This window comes from Corvus moneduloides, chromosome 18 (genome assembly GCF_009650955.1).
Source record: "Corvus moneduloides isolate bCorMon1 chromosome 18, bCorMon1.pri, whole genome shotgun sequence".
Taxonomy (NCBI): domain Eukaryota; kingdom Metazoa; phylum Chordata; class Aves; order Passeriformes; family Corvidae; genus Corvus; species Corvus moneduloides.
Window position 1 is genome coordinate 6,023,692 of NC_045493.1, and position 13,983 is coordinate 6,037,674.

General features: G+C 40.1%; 1 protein-coding gene across 5 annotated transcripts in view; it reads right to left on the reverse strand.

The window, feature by feature from the left end:
- Positions 1-13,983, reverse strand: part of CLTCL1 (clathrin heavy chain like 1) — a 34,584-nt gene that overhangs the window by 19,152 nt on the left and 1,449 nt on the right. For 3 of the 5 annotated variants that reach the window (XM_032128016.1, XM_032128014.1, XM_032128017.1), the window contains exons 2-6: positions 6,887-7,094; positions 2,556-2,824; positions 2,127-2,288; positions 1,561-1,674; positions 184-357 (exon numbers count right to left, since the gene is read on the reverse strand). In XM_032128016.1, the coding sequence (XP_031983907.1) occupies positions 184-357; positions 1,561-1,674; positions 2,127-2,288; positions 2,556-2,824; positions 6,887-7,094 (927 nt within the window). Of the gene's footprint in view, positions 1-183; positions 358-1,560; positions 1,675-2,126; positions 2,289-2,555; positions 2,825-6,239; positions 6,243-6,886; positions 7,095-13,983 lie in introns of all 5 variants that reach the window. The other 2 variants (XM_032128015.1, XM_032128013.1) reach the window with 1 other exon arrangement.

The window sequence follows — 13,983 nt, forward strand, 5'->3', positions numbered from 1 at the left end:
AGTAGATTATTAAAAAAACAAGTTCCTCTCCAAGTAGTTCTGTACTAGGAGTGATTAAAAACTGATTAATCGAATAGTCACTCGCTCTCTTCCATGACATTTGTTGCATCAAGTCACTCATTACATTTGTTACATTTCATCTGAACTTTAGAAGGCTCAGAAACAGAATGGTGGATTTGTTACCTGTCCTTTTTTGTTCACGCCAATGATGCCTGAGGTAGGTTCATGGGGAGCTGTGACAAAGATAGTATCAGCACTAATACGGTTCATGTAGATGCACACTCCAGACTCTAAGTCATACATGTGGATATATCCATACTTCGTGATCAGGTAAATAACACCATGCTTAATTCCAATCTGCCAAAAGACAGGTTTTTATTAGTCAAAACTAGTAAGACTGTAACACTTACGACAGCTGCCTTTAGCCTAGTCACAAGAAAGTACTGCAGTGAAATGCCTTTGTACTGACACTAAGAACAAATACAGCTTCGGGCTTCTTCCTTTCAGACTCAAAAGCAATGAACAGCTTTGCTGGCCATTTGCAGGCATAGCTGCAGTGAACAGAGAGGTTGAAGGGAAATTAAAATTCAGCTGCAGCAAAGGACATACTCCTCATCCTAATAAGCTAAGCTGAGGAAAAAAGTTTGGGCATAATTAGCATTCTAGTCTAGATATGTCAGTACCAGTTTCTGTTCAGAAATACTAATGAGATAATCCCATTCTCTTCCAACAAAGCCTACCCAAAATACCAGCAGAATCTAAGCTCATCTTACTGAGTACTCCAGTTTATCTGTCAAGTCACTGAAACTGGGGAGGTTTTTGAGCCAAAATGGTCTTCAGACAAGGAAAGTACTCTCTCCTTGGAATAAGTCTTTGGATGTTTTGTTAATTAAGCCTTAAGCTGTAGTATGGAGCCACATGAATCCTGTCATGCACACACCTTAGTTTAAGGCATCTCTTGATCTATTTATGAAGCTGGTCTACTAGACTTGTCAGCAGTTTTATGCTCTGAGATAGTCTGCTTTTATGACACAATTTCTAGTCCTGCAGACATGCTAAGTGAAATTTCATCTGTGATAGCAACCAGCTATGTTCCTTCCCAAAGGACCTCCCACTAATGTCCCAAATTGCCTTTTCTGGGCTGCTATTACAGGAGGTATGCTAATATTCTTATCTGGAACTTGGAACATTAGTAGGAAGCTGAATAGCCAAAGTGATGTTGGATACGTTCTCCCTGAAGACACTGTCAAGGTTTTTTTTTTGGGATCTGTTTCATTGGTTTGGGGTTGGGGTTTTTTTCATAGGAGTTTTATTGGGGCTTTTTGTTTGCTTTATTATTTTTAAAAATACAACCTCAAGTTGATAGCTAGACAAATACAGGAACAGTCTATACATTTAAGTTACTGTTTTAATGTCCACACTACGTCCCACAAACCTATTAACACCCCTCCCAGAACTAGGAAGAATGACAGCAAAGCACTAGAGAAAGCATTCTTTACAACAGATGTCAGCTCCTTGCCAGGTTACAATGCTCATTCTTTGGAGGGGTCAAACATTTACCTGCATTGCCACAGGGAAGTCTGTTTGTGCCTCAGGTGGGAAAAACACATCAACAGCTTTCTTAACAAATGGCTGATTTCCAGTAGCTGGCTGACCTACTTCGATTATGTGCAGCTAGGAAGAAAAGAGTTCATGTCACAAGATTGCCTGCAAGTACAGCCACATGGAAGAAGTTCCTTTTCTCAGATATGCTACTGAAGTCATCTGCCACATTTGGCCAACACAGTCTGGGGAGCTGTGCTCCACATATTCAGAATGTTAAGTTTTCTGGAACCTGATAAATTTAAAGCTGGAAGAAGAATAAAAACCCCAAAACAACCATGCTTTCCATGAAAGCGGACTATTCCTATTTAAGACAACCCGTTCAAGACGTTTTGAGCTAGACTTGTCAATTCATCAATTTTGCAGCACAAGACTAGAAAGGCCAAGACATTTACCATGGTGTTACCTCAGCCCTGCACAGATTGCTCAGCAGTTGCAGCATATTCAGTGCTACTCAATTCCACATTCAGTTTGATGCGAACAACCTACCTAAGGCACTATAGGAACACAGTTGCAAACTTTACCTTGCCTCCTGCAGGACTCCTCACAGCAAAACAGAAGAGGGTAGAAGGTTTGGCATTTCCCTCTACTTTGAATTCTGCAAAAGCTGCTGCATGGCCTTCTATAGGTTGAGAGACTTTTCTATCAACCGAGTACAGCTGCATTGCACCAACCACACGATTTTGCTAAAGAAAAGAAAGGCCAGCTTTTAGAGATAAGATTTCAAATGTTTTTAGCAAGACCCTTGGGAAAATAAACTAAAAAGCAGCAAATGCCTCTCATCCCCTCCTCCAACACTCGAACTGAACTAAAAGTCAGGCTGTTCCTACACAAAAGACAGTTTTGAATTTTTTATTTACAGAAACCAAAGTTAAACTACAGCAGCTATTAAGTGAAGTGGGGCCAAGACTCTCCCAATTATCTTCATAACATGCTGCTTCCAGGGAACTTACCTGTGCTGAAATTCCTATCAGCAGCAGCCACTTCTGGTGTTCATCTGTTCTGTAATTGATGATTTGGCAGCCTGCAAGACTAGCATGTCTATCAAACATCTTTTGGGGTTGTGATTCTCCCTCCATGCTCCAGTGGTACACTGCTGTCTCTGTCACCAAGGCAACTGTATTCACAGATATCCATTTCCAGAAGATCACTTCCTCTGCCATTGTGTGGGCTTTCATTTTACTTTTCATCTCAATGTTAAAGATCTGAAGTGTTTTCCCAGCTAGTATGACAAAATCCAATAAACATCACAGATCAATTACCACAATGGCCATCCTGCAGTTTTCCTATTTACAAGCACCCAGTTTAACCCACTATTCCAGTGGTGTCACAGACAGGGTTAGTGTCCTGTCACATCTGAGTTTCCTTCAATACTTGACTCTTAACAGAATCCCCTTTCCACCCCCAACACCTGTACCATCCCAAAACCAAAAAAATTCTCTTCTTATGGACACTCACACAGACATTCCAACAACTGACAAGCACGGACACTTTAATTAACTATAAGCTGTAGAAAAAAGACAGTCTAAGCTACAGAGCTTGTGTAAACTCTTGTTTGGTTGGCAGCACTGGTATGCCAAGTTACAGATGTCTAGTAGATGTCATTCAGCATAATTAATAGAAAGAATGGCTCCAGTTCGTGTCAGTTTAATAGCTGCTGTAGATGACCTGGACTAAGTCAAACAGCACAAGACTTAAAACAGCTTGAGACAGCCAAAGATCACAGCTCCCATTTTATTTTTCTGTAGGATGAACTGCATACTGAACTAGATGGGCTCTGCACAACAAGGAAAAAGAGTAATACCTCTTCTGTACTGAAGAGGACAGTCAAAAGTTCAGAAAGACTATAGGAAGGTTTGGAGCTTTAGTTCCAGTTAAGACTACTTCTTCATGATTTAGGAAGCTAGACTGCAAGTTTAGTCTTGATTTTAGTAGTCCTTCTAATTACCAGAAGCCCTACCCTACTAAGTAGGCTTAAAACCAACATTAACTGAAGAAAACTATAAAGAATAAGGGAATTTATTCCTTTCACAAAGTCAAACTGATGTTTTAATTTACTGCAGATCAGACAACTCAGCTCCAGGAATATTCTTTTCTGTTCACAAGCCACCCACTCAGACTGCTGGAGTATTGGCTTGTAATGCCATTATTTCTAACCCCATTTCAGAAGCGTTTCCTGTTAGTAACACTTGTGACTGTCAAACTGGGAGATGTTCGCTGATAGATAAAGGCTGCTGGCCCCTGAGAAATCGTATTCAAGAGTTACTAATCCCAAGATACTATGTATCTCAAACTGCTCTACAGCATAATTTATACATAAATTGATCATGTTAGTTTAATGCAGTGCCAAGAGATAACGCAAGACTTCAGAGCTATCACATGCAGCATTTGCTGCCTGGCTTAACTGCATTGAGAGCTGTCAACCTGATCAACTACATCCTTGGAGAGCTTGTTACCTTTCCTGGGACCAAAAGCAGCCTGCTAATGAACACTTTGCTCTGCACATGCACTTACTGTATTAGACAGATGCAGTAAGCCCAGGCCTGTAAGCTAATAGCTGGAAAGAGCATATTTACTGTACTGGATAACAATTTATCTAGCAATGGCCTGGTGCTATCAAGGGACGGATTTTGAACTCCCAAACTGTGCAGCCTCACATGCAGCCAGGAGACAAGTAGTTCTGGAAGGGCTCTGGTCACCATTTAAACAACAATCCCAGTATGTGCATACAGAAATTGCTCTTAAGGACAGTCTCCCCAAAGAGGAAGCAGGATGTCTTCCCTAGTTTTAAGAATACAGGAGAAGCCGACAAACAGCTAAAAGCTCATGGTTGTCCCTTTTCTAGACTAAATTTGACTGCTGTGTCACAGTGGAAATGGCTCTACAAGATTCACTAGGCAGTTTAGCCCTAGATGCTGGGAGCTGCAGAAACCACAGCTTTAAAATTTCTAAGTGTGGCAACATAAATTTAAACTTCACAACCCTAAACTGTAATTAAACTGCAAAAAAATTCTGTTATTTGGATTAAGCAGGACCTGCTATATAGTCATAGTGAGGGCATGTGTGTATTTGAGTCATGTCTACTTGAACACTTTATTAGGCCAAGATTCGAGATAAAAAGACTTGAGGTTTTTCTGATCAAACTACCAAACTGGTGAGTCTAAACAGACTATACAGGCATAATCAAGTAAGCAGACTACTCGTTTTTTGAACATCAGCACAAGAATTTACATTTCAGTTCACGGGAGCATGAAGTTTCTCCATTCCACAAAGAACGGAAGCACCCTCAAATGCTGCATTCTCCACTTACACCCACTGCTGAGTACTCCCAGTACAGAGCAGTGCAAGAGGACCAAGAACACAAGGACAATGCATAAATCTTGGTACACCAGGAGAATGCCACATGCAATCCAGAAATGAAATTGTGCATACTGTACTTCAGTTTAAATCAAGAACCATTTCATTTCTTTTTCTGAGGGTAGGTTTCTCCATGTATTGCTCAATAATCCTGGGATTACGAGCAACTCCCCATCATGGCACGCTGAGTCACAATATGTAACCACTTTGACTATTGAAGCCTCATCGAATCAGCAGGGAAAAGTCTGGAGTGACAGACTGACTTAAACCATGCCTTCAGGTTATCATGGATAACATATTGGTTAGGTAGGTCTATTAACTCTCTTTTCTACCCAACCCTCTGATCACTAGATTATTTAGAGAAGAGATCATCAAGTTTGCAACACTTGACAATGCAACTGTGCATGTCAACATGACATCATTAACTCAACCTTGTCAGTTCAGAGGACAGATTTATTCACTCTGAATGGACAGAACAATACTCCTTTTGAGCAAGTCTTAACTGGCAAGAATAAAGCTATATTCTTGGAAGCTGATGGTAATCCATTTAGTTAGTATATTAGTTTTAAAACCAGATTACATAGTTTCCTTTTAAGAGGCAGACGAAGCTCTGCTAGTGTAGAGAAGGCACTTTCCTTGCCAATACAGTTTATTTAAAGGGGTCCAAGACAAAGGACAGTAAACTCTTAACAGATATGATTTTTTTTTTCATTGTTACCTTTACCCATACCCAGGGTAAGGCAGTCCTTTGCAAGACTATCTCAGCTGAATCACAGATTCAGCTGAAGTCAAACATCCACTTTAGTTCTCACCTGATGTCAGTATAAGCCTGAGATCAAAGAAAAGAAGTTAGAGGTTTTGTGCCAATTCTGAGGACAGTTATTTCTTGGACCCCTAAGTAATTTCACCATGATTTTTCACAATAAAAAACACACTTAGGCAGAAATGAATAGCACACAGGCCATGCTAGCGGAGGTCTCTCATAAAAATATTGCAACTTCATTTTGTCTATCAACTGTACTTCCATCACATATACATACACACAAACATTAAAAGCACACCCTCCTCCTTCACTTGGTACAGTCAATAGTCAAAACAGCCAAATGGTTAGAAACGAGCCAATGGAGAACATGATCACTGTAATGCCAGTTGAGGATTAAGATTCCCCCACCTGGCCATGAAGTGAACTGTCAAATGGCTACCTTAAAGTTCAAGACTTTTTATGAGATTGGACCATTCTGTACTACCAAACATACAATGGCAGGACAAAGTTCACTCACCATCTGTTTAGATAAGATGCAGGAAGAAAAGTACATAGTCAGTAACAGTTATTGAGATTAAATACCAGATGTTGGTCATTTGAGAAAAGAGCCAGAGATGTATTAAAATTACTTCTTTGAGCTCTGAGTGCTATTTAAAGACAGTAACAACATCACAGGTAGCAGTAAACAGAGGTCTTCTAGCTGCAAGACCGTGTGATTGTCAAACTTAACATGCTTGCTATGTTCAGACTTTTACACTTGCTGGCCATCCTTATGACATTTTTGTCACTATCTAGTGAAACCTTCAGCTACAAGAAAGGGCCAGGATATGGCAGAAAACATGGCTTTACACCCCTATTCATCTACACAAGTGTCCATTATGTTTACAATACCTGTTCAAAGGGAAAGTATACCAGATGCTGACCTGGTCCTCAGTAAGGATAGGAGGCTGCAGTGCCAGGTCCAAGCATCTCACACCCACTTGGAGGAAAATCATCCAAAGATTACTGAAAGATCTACTGCCAAAAATACAGCATGCAAGTTCAGGCAAGAATTCTTATCCTCATATACATTCTTCTTAGAAAGTTTACATAAAGTTTAAAAGCATTAATAAGCAGTAATACAGCTAAACAGTTTTCATACTGCAATCATAAAGGGTTACTCACCTTTTAGTGCTATTACTTTAGAAGCTGGATTCATGATGGCACTTTCTGCAGAAATTGGACGTCTGATGGGTGTTGTTGGATCGCTCATGTCAATTATTACTACTTGCGCCTGCTCTCCTACTTTCTCCCTTATGCAGATGAACTTGTCAGATTCCATTGTTAGGGTGCTGAAACCAATGTTTGCTGGATTAATGCCCAAATTTTGGAGCTAGAAAGACAAAAAAGGCGTGCTTAATTATCCTTCCCTTGCTGAAGATCTAACTCAAGCCTCTACATCTAAAATTTCCTCCAGAAGGAAATGTAAGCCTGACAAGTTTCTCTGACTAGAGTGCACACCATTGAACTATGATTTATCTTCTGATTCTCTTTGTTCCATAGGCAAAGAACTATACAGTTGTCAGTACTCAGGTCCTAAAGACATTCCAAAGTTGTATTACTGATGCAAACTAAAAGGAGTTTTAACTTACGCATTTATTGCTTAACCCAGTTCTAGTAACATGGTAAGACTACACCAGCAGTAGCATCACTATTCTAGTTTTAGAAAGGCTGGTAAATTTTATGTTCAAAACTTAAGTGGCAGAACTGCAATGTTCAGCATCAGTGGGTAGTACAGAAAGAGTCAATTACTCTTATGCAACCCACTCCTAGCAACAGTGTGGAATGAAGTCTACACAGCAGGTCTCAATTAGCCTACAAGTGGACTTGTTCATCTTACTTCACCTAATTCTTACCAGTGAAAAGTAAGAAAGATATGTTAAAATAAATAGTCATTTCACCTCTCCTTGCCCAAGACGTCATGCCATTAGGCTCAACAACAAAGGTAGGGATTGTAATGCAGGCCCCTTCCAGCCATATGCCCACCTCTAAAAACATAACTTATGCTCAACCATACAACAGTAAAAACAAAGTAGTTACTCTAAATGTAACCTGGAGTCATTTTGTGCTGCCAAATAGACTACCCTATAAGATGGCAATATCTCATTTTCATCCTTTTGTATTAACTTTGTTTCCATTCACTCTCCATTTCAGTTAACAGGAGGAGGTGGCAGTGAACAAACATCACTGTTTCACTGGTCCACAGTAAATCGCATTTACCTATGCAGCACACCCCGGCTTGGTATGTCTGCAAGCTGCATTTTATATAACAGTAACTGTGACAAGCCTGAGCACCTGCTTTATGCCCCAAAGCGATGCTTTTCAAGCACAGGAACTGTATCAGCTTCACTGAAGCTTCTCAAAGGATTAACCTATACTGCTTTTCAGTGCATTGCAAGTGAAAAATTACTGCCCTCAAGGAGACAGGAATCTACCACCAGCATCACTGAGTCATTACACTCCTTTGACACATACCACCAGGACCTTCACACAATAGACTAAATCCCTTGGGCAAGAAGTACCATGATGGTGCCACAAACACTGTTTTAGTGTGTTTGAGCCAGCTGATCATGGTTTGTTACAGCTTCAGTAATGCTACTCTCTAAATCGTAAATTGGGTATGTAACAGAGATACCTTTAAGCGTGGTGTGTCAGGACTGTGCCCAAGAATGCCTCAGGAATTGTTTTCTGTTGAGCTAACTAATGAAGAGCTATTCAGCTCAGTAACTGCCAATCTCAACAGACTCAAGTCTCAGTAACATAATGTAAGCCAAATGTACGCACGTGTAAAAAGACATTTATTCATTCCCGTAAGTGTCTCTCAGCAGAATTGAGAGCCATTCAACTAAAACCTCACTTCAGGGGTAAATACTTAATACACAGTGGTAAACTTCAGCAGGTGCCATTCATTCCAAAAGAGAATCAAAGTTTAGGTACAAGGTCATCAGAACATGCTTGCACCTAGAGTTTTGAAAACAAATCTACCAGGCAGGTGGCTATTACAGCCTTCTGTGTCAGTAAGGAAAAGTTTTCATACCAATACAACTTGTGCACCTTTCACATGTAACACAGAACGTTTTAGTACCCAATAAACATGCAAGTTGTAGCTCCATCAACTTCTGTGACCTTGAACCATACAGGAATAAACGATAGGCTCTTAATTCCACTGCTCTTGCTCACTTGCTCTACACCAGACAATATCCACATATTGTCACAAATGACACGTTCACGCAGCAGACACTTAAGCACTTTGATATTGAGCACATTCTGAGTCCGTCTGCCAACAGAGTACAGTCCATTGTAAGAGACTGATTAAGTATCACAAGAGTAGTCAAGAGATTTAATTGCAGCACAGCTAAGTTCCTAACTTGATTTAATTAATCTAAATCCAGATGTGTTTCCAAAGTATTGAAGCAGAAACACAGCTTTTTCAAGGTCTCTTCTCAATTAGTGTGCTTCAGTTTGACCTACTCTTCAAGAGATAGACCCTGGCCACTCATTTTGCAGAGTGAGAACCTTGAAGCATTTCCTACTTGAAGTTCAGCTTTAAACCCACCACTATTCACTCCAAAGTCTGGTCCCTGTTGAAGAAAACATTTTGGGTATCTTCACTAAAACAAGTATGATTTTGCATCACGCTCTGGTATTAAAATTTCGTGCTTTAAACTATACAAAATTTAGCAAAGGCTTCAGAAAATGTAATGCTAAATTCTGCTTTAGTATCACTGCCACCCTTATTATTAGGGAAACCCATCATATCTTTTAAAGGCTAAATGCCAGTACTGCCTAAAGGATGGTCATGTAAATACTGCAAGCCTCAGTCAATGATGACAACACTTCACAGTTTAGCAGTCTGAAAACACTGAAGACTGTTCCTACCATTAGGGGAGTGGTACATACCCTCTTGAGATATGTAAGGCAGTGTAAGAGGCATAATCCTTACTGACAGAAGAATAGGAGCAGAATCCCTCTACCATCAAATAAAGGAGCATCAGCCAGCACCACTTTTACCCTGGATGGGACAAATCTTCTACGATGATTTGAACAATGTTGTTCTAAAGCACCTTCCTACCCTTCCTCAAGCAGAAAATTAGTAGAACTTTATTACAGGAGGTAGCAAGCACTCAGCTATGTATCTTAAAAGGCCTCAGGAAAAGATGCTACAGGTCATTACCAAGGTTTGTATATATTAACTGTGATTTTCCAGTTTATTTTCACAAAGGAGTGAACAACAGGCCTCTCAACTACTACTAAATTTTCATTTTTTATTATGCTCCTTAGGCAAGCAGTACCCTCTCTCAAACTAAGGTTGTTTTCTTCTGAAAAGGAAGATTCAACACTACACAGTCATTCCAGAGGTATTTACTATGATTTCCATGATTCCATTTACCATTGTTTCCATGATTTCATCCACACTTTACTTTTGGGTAATCCAGTTAAACCCTACCAAGCACCCCCATGTAGGTTACAGCAAGCCTTGCTGTAGGGGAAAGGGTAACATTCTGTTCTACAAGTAACAGCCTAATGCCCCTCCTGCCATAACACCCATTAGCTACACACACACCATAGAACCATTTTCACCATCAGGCTGAATGAACCAGGTAACAAAGATTTTTGCTTCATAGATATCTAGTACTACTACAGGCTGCATTAGATACCATAAGACTTTAAAGCATCTTACAGATACTGAGAACTTACTGACATGGTTTGATTCTCAACATGAATGAAGACACAAAGACATTCAGGATGAAAGACCATTATTAATCTGACATTTAGTCTTTCCCCATTCTTTACCAGCATTGTACCATTTGCTAAGAAATGAAGCCAAGATGCCTTTTACACAAGAGCTCTACTAAATAGTGAGCTTTCTAATGATTTTCCCTTACTATGGAGTGCAGTGATCCAGACTGAGCCAGCATAGACCAACTCAGATACTGATACCTCTGGTCTTCAAACTAAGTCCGTTTCTCTAACGGGAAATAATTAAGCCTAACTTACAGTCTAATACTGACACTCCAGTAATTGGGACCTACCATCAGTTAAACACTGGAGTCAGAACTCTGTGAATTTAGTATCTCTCCAGAGTTCAGTAAGTATCCCGTTTCAGCTTTATGCCACGTAATTCTAGTATAAATGCTTGTTAGAGGTGATCAACTACTGTTTTTAAGGCCATTAGAAAAGACTAAGGCTCGGACAGAGGCTGCACATACCCAAATAAAAACTGCCTGCTAAAAGCATGTGTCTTTTTAAACACAACACAAACCAAGAATGCAGTAATAGTTTCCTGTAAGTATTACTCGTGACTACATAAAGTTCTAATCATCCCCCATAAGGATGGGCATGTAACTGTTGGATATCCCTGCTCAACTGCTCACCCTCACCTCATCTCCTGCTATAGTTCCCATTTTGACAGCTGAGGGACACCAAACAACTATGTAAGACCCAAAACATGCAAGACCACTGCTCTTCGCTGCAGTTGCGATTAGACTTTCATCTTAAGTGACAGTTACTCCCTACACAAAAATCTATTTCTGTATGTCTGTGATGAGGACTGGATCATCTATTGAATAAGTATCACTACCATGTGCAGGGCACTTTTGAATCCAACAAGCAAATGTGGGCTCTTCATCACTGAATAACAGAATCACGTCATAATATTTAGCCCTACCTTTTGAATACAAATCTGAAAAGTCACTTAGAGCTTGCAAATATCCTGAGTGCTTCTTAAAGTCCATATGTCCCAGCAAAGCAAACTTACGAACACCATCCAGCTCAGTCATGCCTATTGCACAACAGATAGTTATTCTGTTATTCTTAGTAAGACAAGCCAGACTATCCAAAGTGGGTTTGTCTTGAAAATGATGGAAGTCAATCTACATCCTTTATGCTTAAAACCAGGATACTTTAGCTTGTCAGCGCTGTACCAAGATGTGCAGAACCTATGTATCGAGAGTATGTCACGCACACAAGTTTTCTCACAGTAGTTGGCTGTGCTCAAGAGCCTGTATCAGTTACTGAACAGAAAGGAGGACAGTCTGTCTGTGCATTGAAGGGACGACGGCCCCAATCCTGGAACCTGAGACATTGCTTAAACGACAGTTTTCCCCATAGACAAGCAAAGATTTTTGCTAATGAAAAGCTAAAGAAAAGCTCAAAGAGGCACAAAGAGATGCTTTTAACACAAAAGCAATGACTAAGTGAAGGAAAAGTTTAATTTTAGATCAGGAACACTTTGTACACTGGATTCCAGTAGTATCGCTTCCAGTCTATGTACCAGTATATTTGGTCTTTTACTTCACTTCCATTGTAAACTACAATCCCCTTGGAAGAGGAGTTCAATTCGGTAAATAATTTATAATTCACTACTCCAACAGAAGCAGTGGAGTTAAGAACCTGATTAAATCACATTAGCTTAAGTAGCATGCACAAGTAATTCACTGCAGCAGGACTTGGCATAGTTTGCACTGCTGCAGCTGGGCAGTCACCAGACAGATAAAAACTAAGTCCTTGTTTTATTCCCCTCCCTTGCTATGAGACTTAAACGATAATATCCTCTGGGGGAAAAACGAGCAAGACGCAAGTTCTTCATGAATTTGTGAAGACTCTTAGTGACAAGAGTTCAAAACTAAAAATAACTGTTCAACTGCATTAAATAACAAACAGACTGAGTTCCTTCTACCATACCAAGCCATAGGTATCTTTTTTTCACTGCAGCTATTCTCCATCCTTCAGCTCACACAGGACTTGACCATACGAGCTGTAGCAACTCAAATTTAACATGCCCTGCGACTGGCAGTCACTCCTCCTGCACTGCTCAGTCAGAAGGATGATCAACATAAGGCAAAATGAGCTGCACAAAGAATGTAAAGTAAACAGTCTGCTGATCCCTAGCTCTACATGGACCAAGATCACTGTTTCACTTCACACTACCATTTATCCACTTCCAGCGAGAGAGAGTGGGAGAGGAGTTCAGTATTTAGCACTGCAACTTATGTTTAGCTTCTCTGGAGAGCACCTTCTGCATGGTTTAGTTCTTCTTTTAGTAAAGTACATACAACTACCTCAGGAAGACTCTGAACTTAAGGGAAATGTTTCACCAGCAACAGGCTGAACTTGGAATTAATTACAGCACTAACTGATATTCTAATCACTTAAAGCTGTATTAATTAAAAAGGCTATAGGTAGAAACAGCACACAGATTGAACGAAGGCACAGAAAGATTTAACTTAGAATCACTGAAACACAACAATTACATGGAATTGTAACTTTTTTGGCTTTATCATAAAGCAGCATAGTAGATTTGCTATACTAATTTTAAATATGATAATTTAACCATAGTAAAGACAATTTCTTGGAAGTAATGTGGGGGGGAAAAAGAGAGATTAATCTGATAGGGCTAAATACGTGTGACAGTGTAGCATTATGAATAGAAGGCCTAACGTTTTCACAAATTCTCTACCAGTCAACAACAAGCACCACGTAACATTACTTTATGACTCTAGATTCTAGTTTACAACATACAATAAGTTAGAGCTGATACAATTGTACTGCAGATATCCAGCCAGAGCAAACACTATGAGTTCCTACATTCCTTCCATTTTCCCTCCCCATTTATCCCACCATGTAGGGACAACTGCAGAAGCAGCATGAGGAGGCTACTGCATGCCTACTCCCAGCTACTACTGATCTCAATCTCTCTTTAGCAGAGTACTGCTTTAGAGCTTCTGCACTCAGCCTGGGGGAGAAGCAGGAGTGAATGCTGAAGAAGTTTGTTCCCACATGTTAGCAACGGATATCCCAGGGTTTTCTCTGCTCCTCCATGTAGCTTTCTTGCTGAGGAGAAGTGACTCAAGCACAGGATTAGCCTTTTCAATAAGATCAAACTGTTTAAGAGCAAAAGCAGGTGGTAGCAAAAAATAGAGTATGACTTCAGTACAAATCCCTCGAAAAGCAGGTGGGCAGCCCCCCACCCAAACCTGAGGTACCATAATGCTGATATTGGCAGTGTTGCAAGATGCTCAACACTGGTAATCAAAGAAACAGTCATTTAACATGCAAAGCAGCACAGGACACCTCTTGCATATTAAGTGTGATGTCCTCGCATCGCTATTGTATCGATCAAATGCAATTAGCAGGACTGGTTATACTTGCTAGTTTTAAATGGTAAGAACTATATGCTCTCTAAGGAGAGTCTGACATCAAAACCACTTTGATCCCAAGTT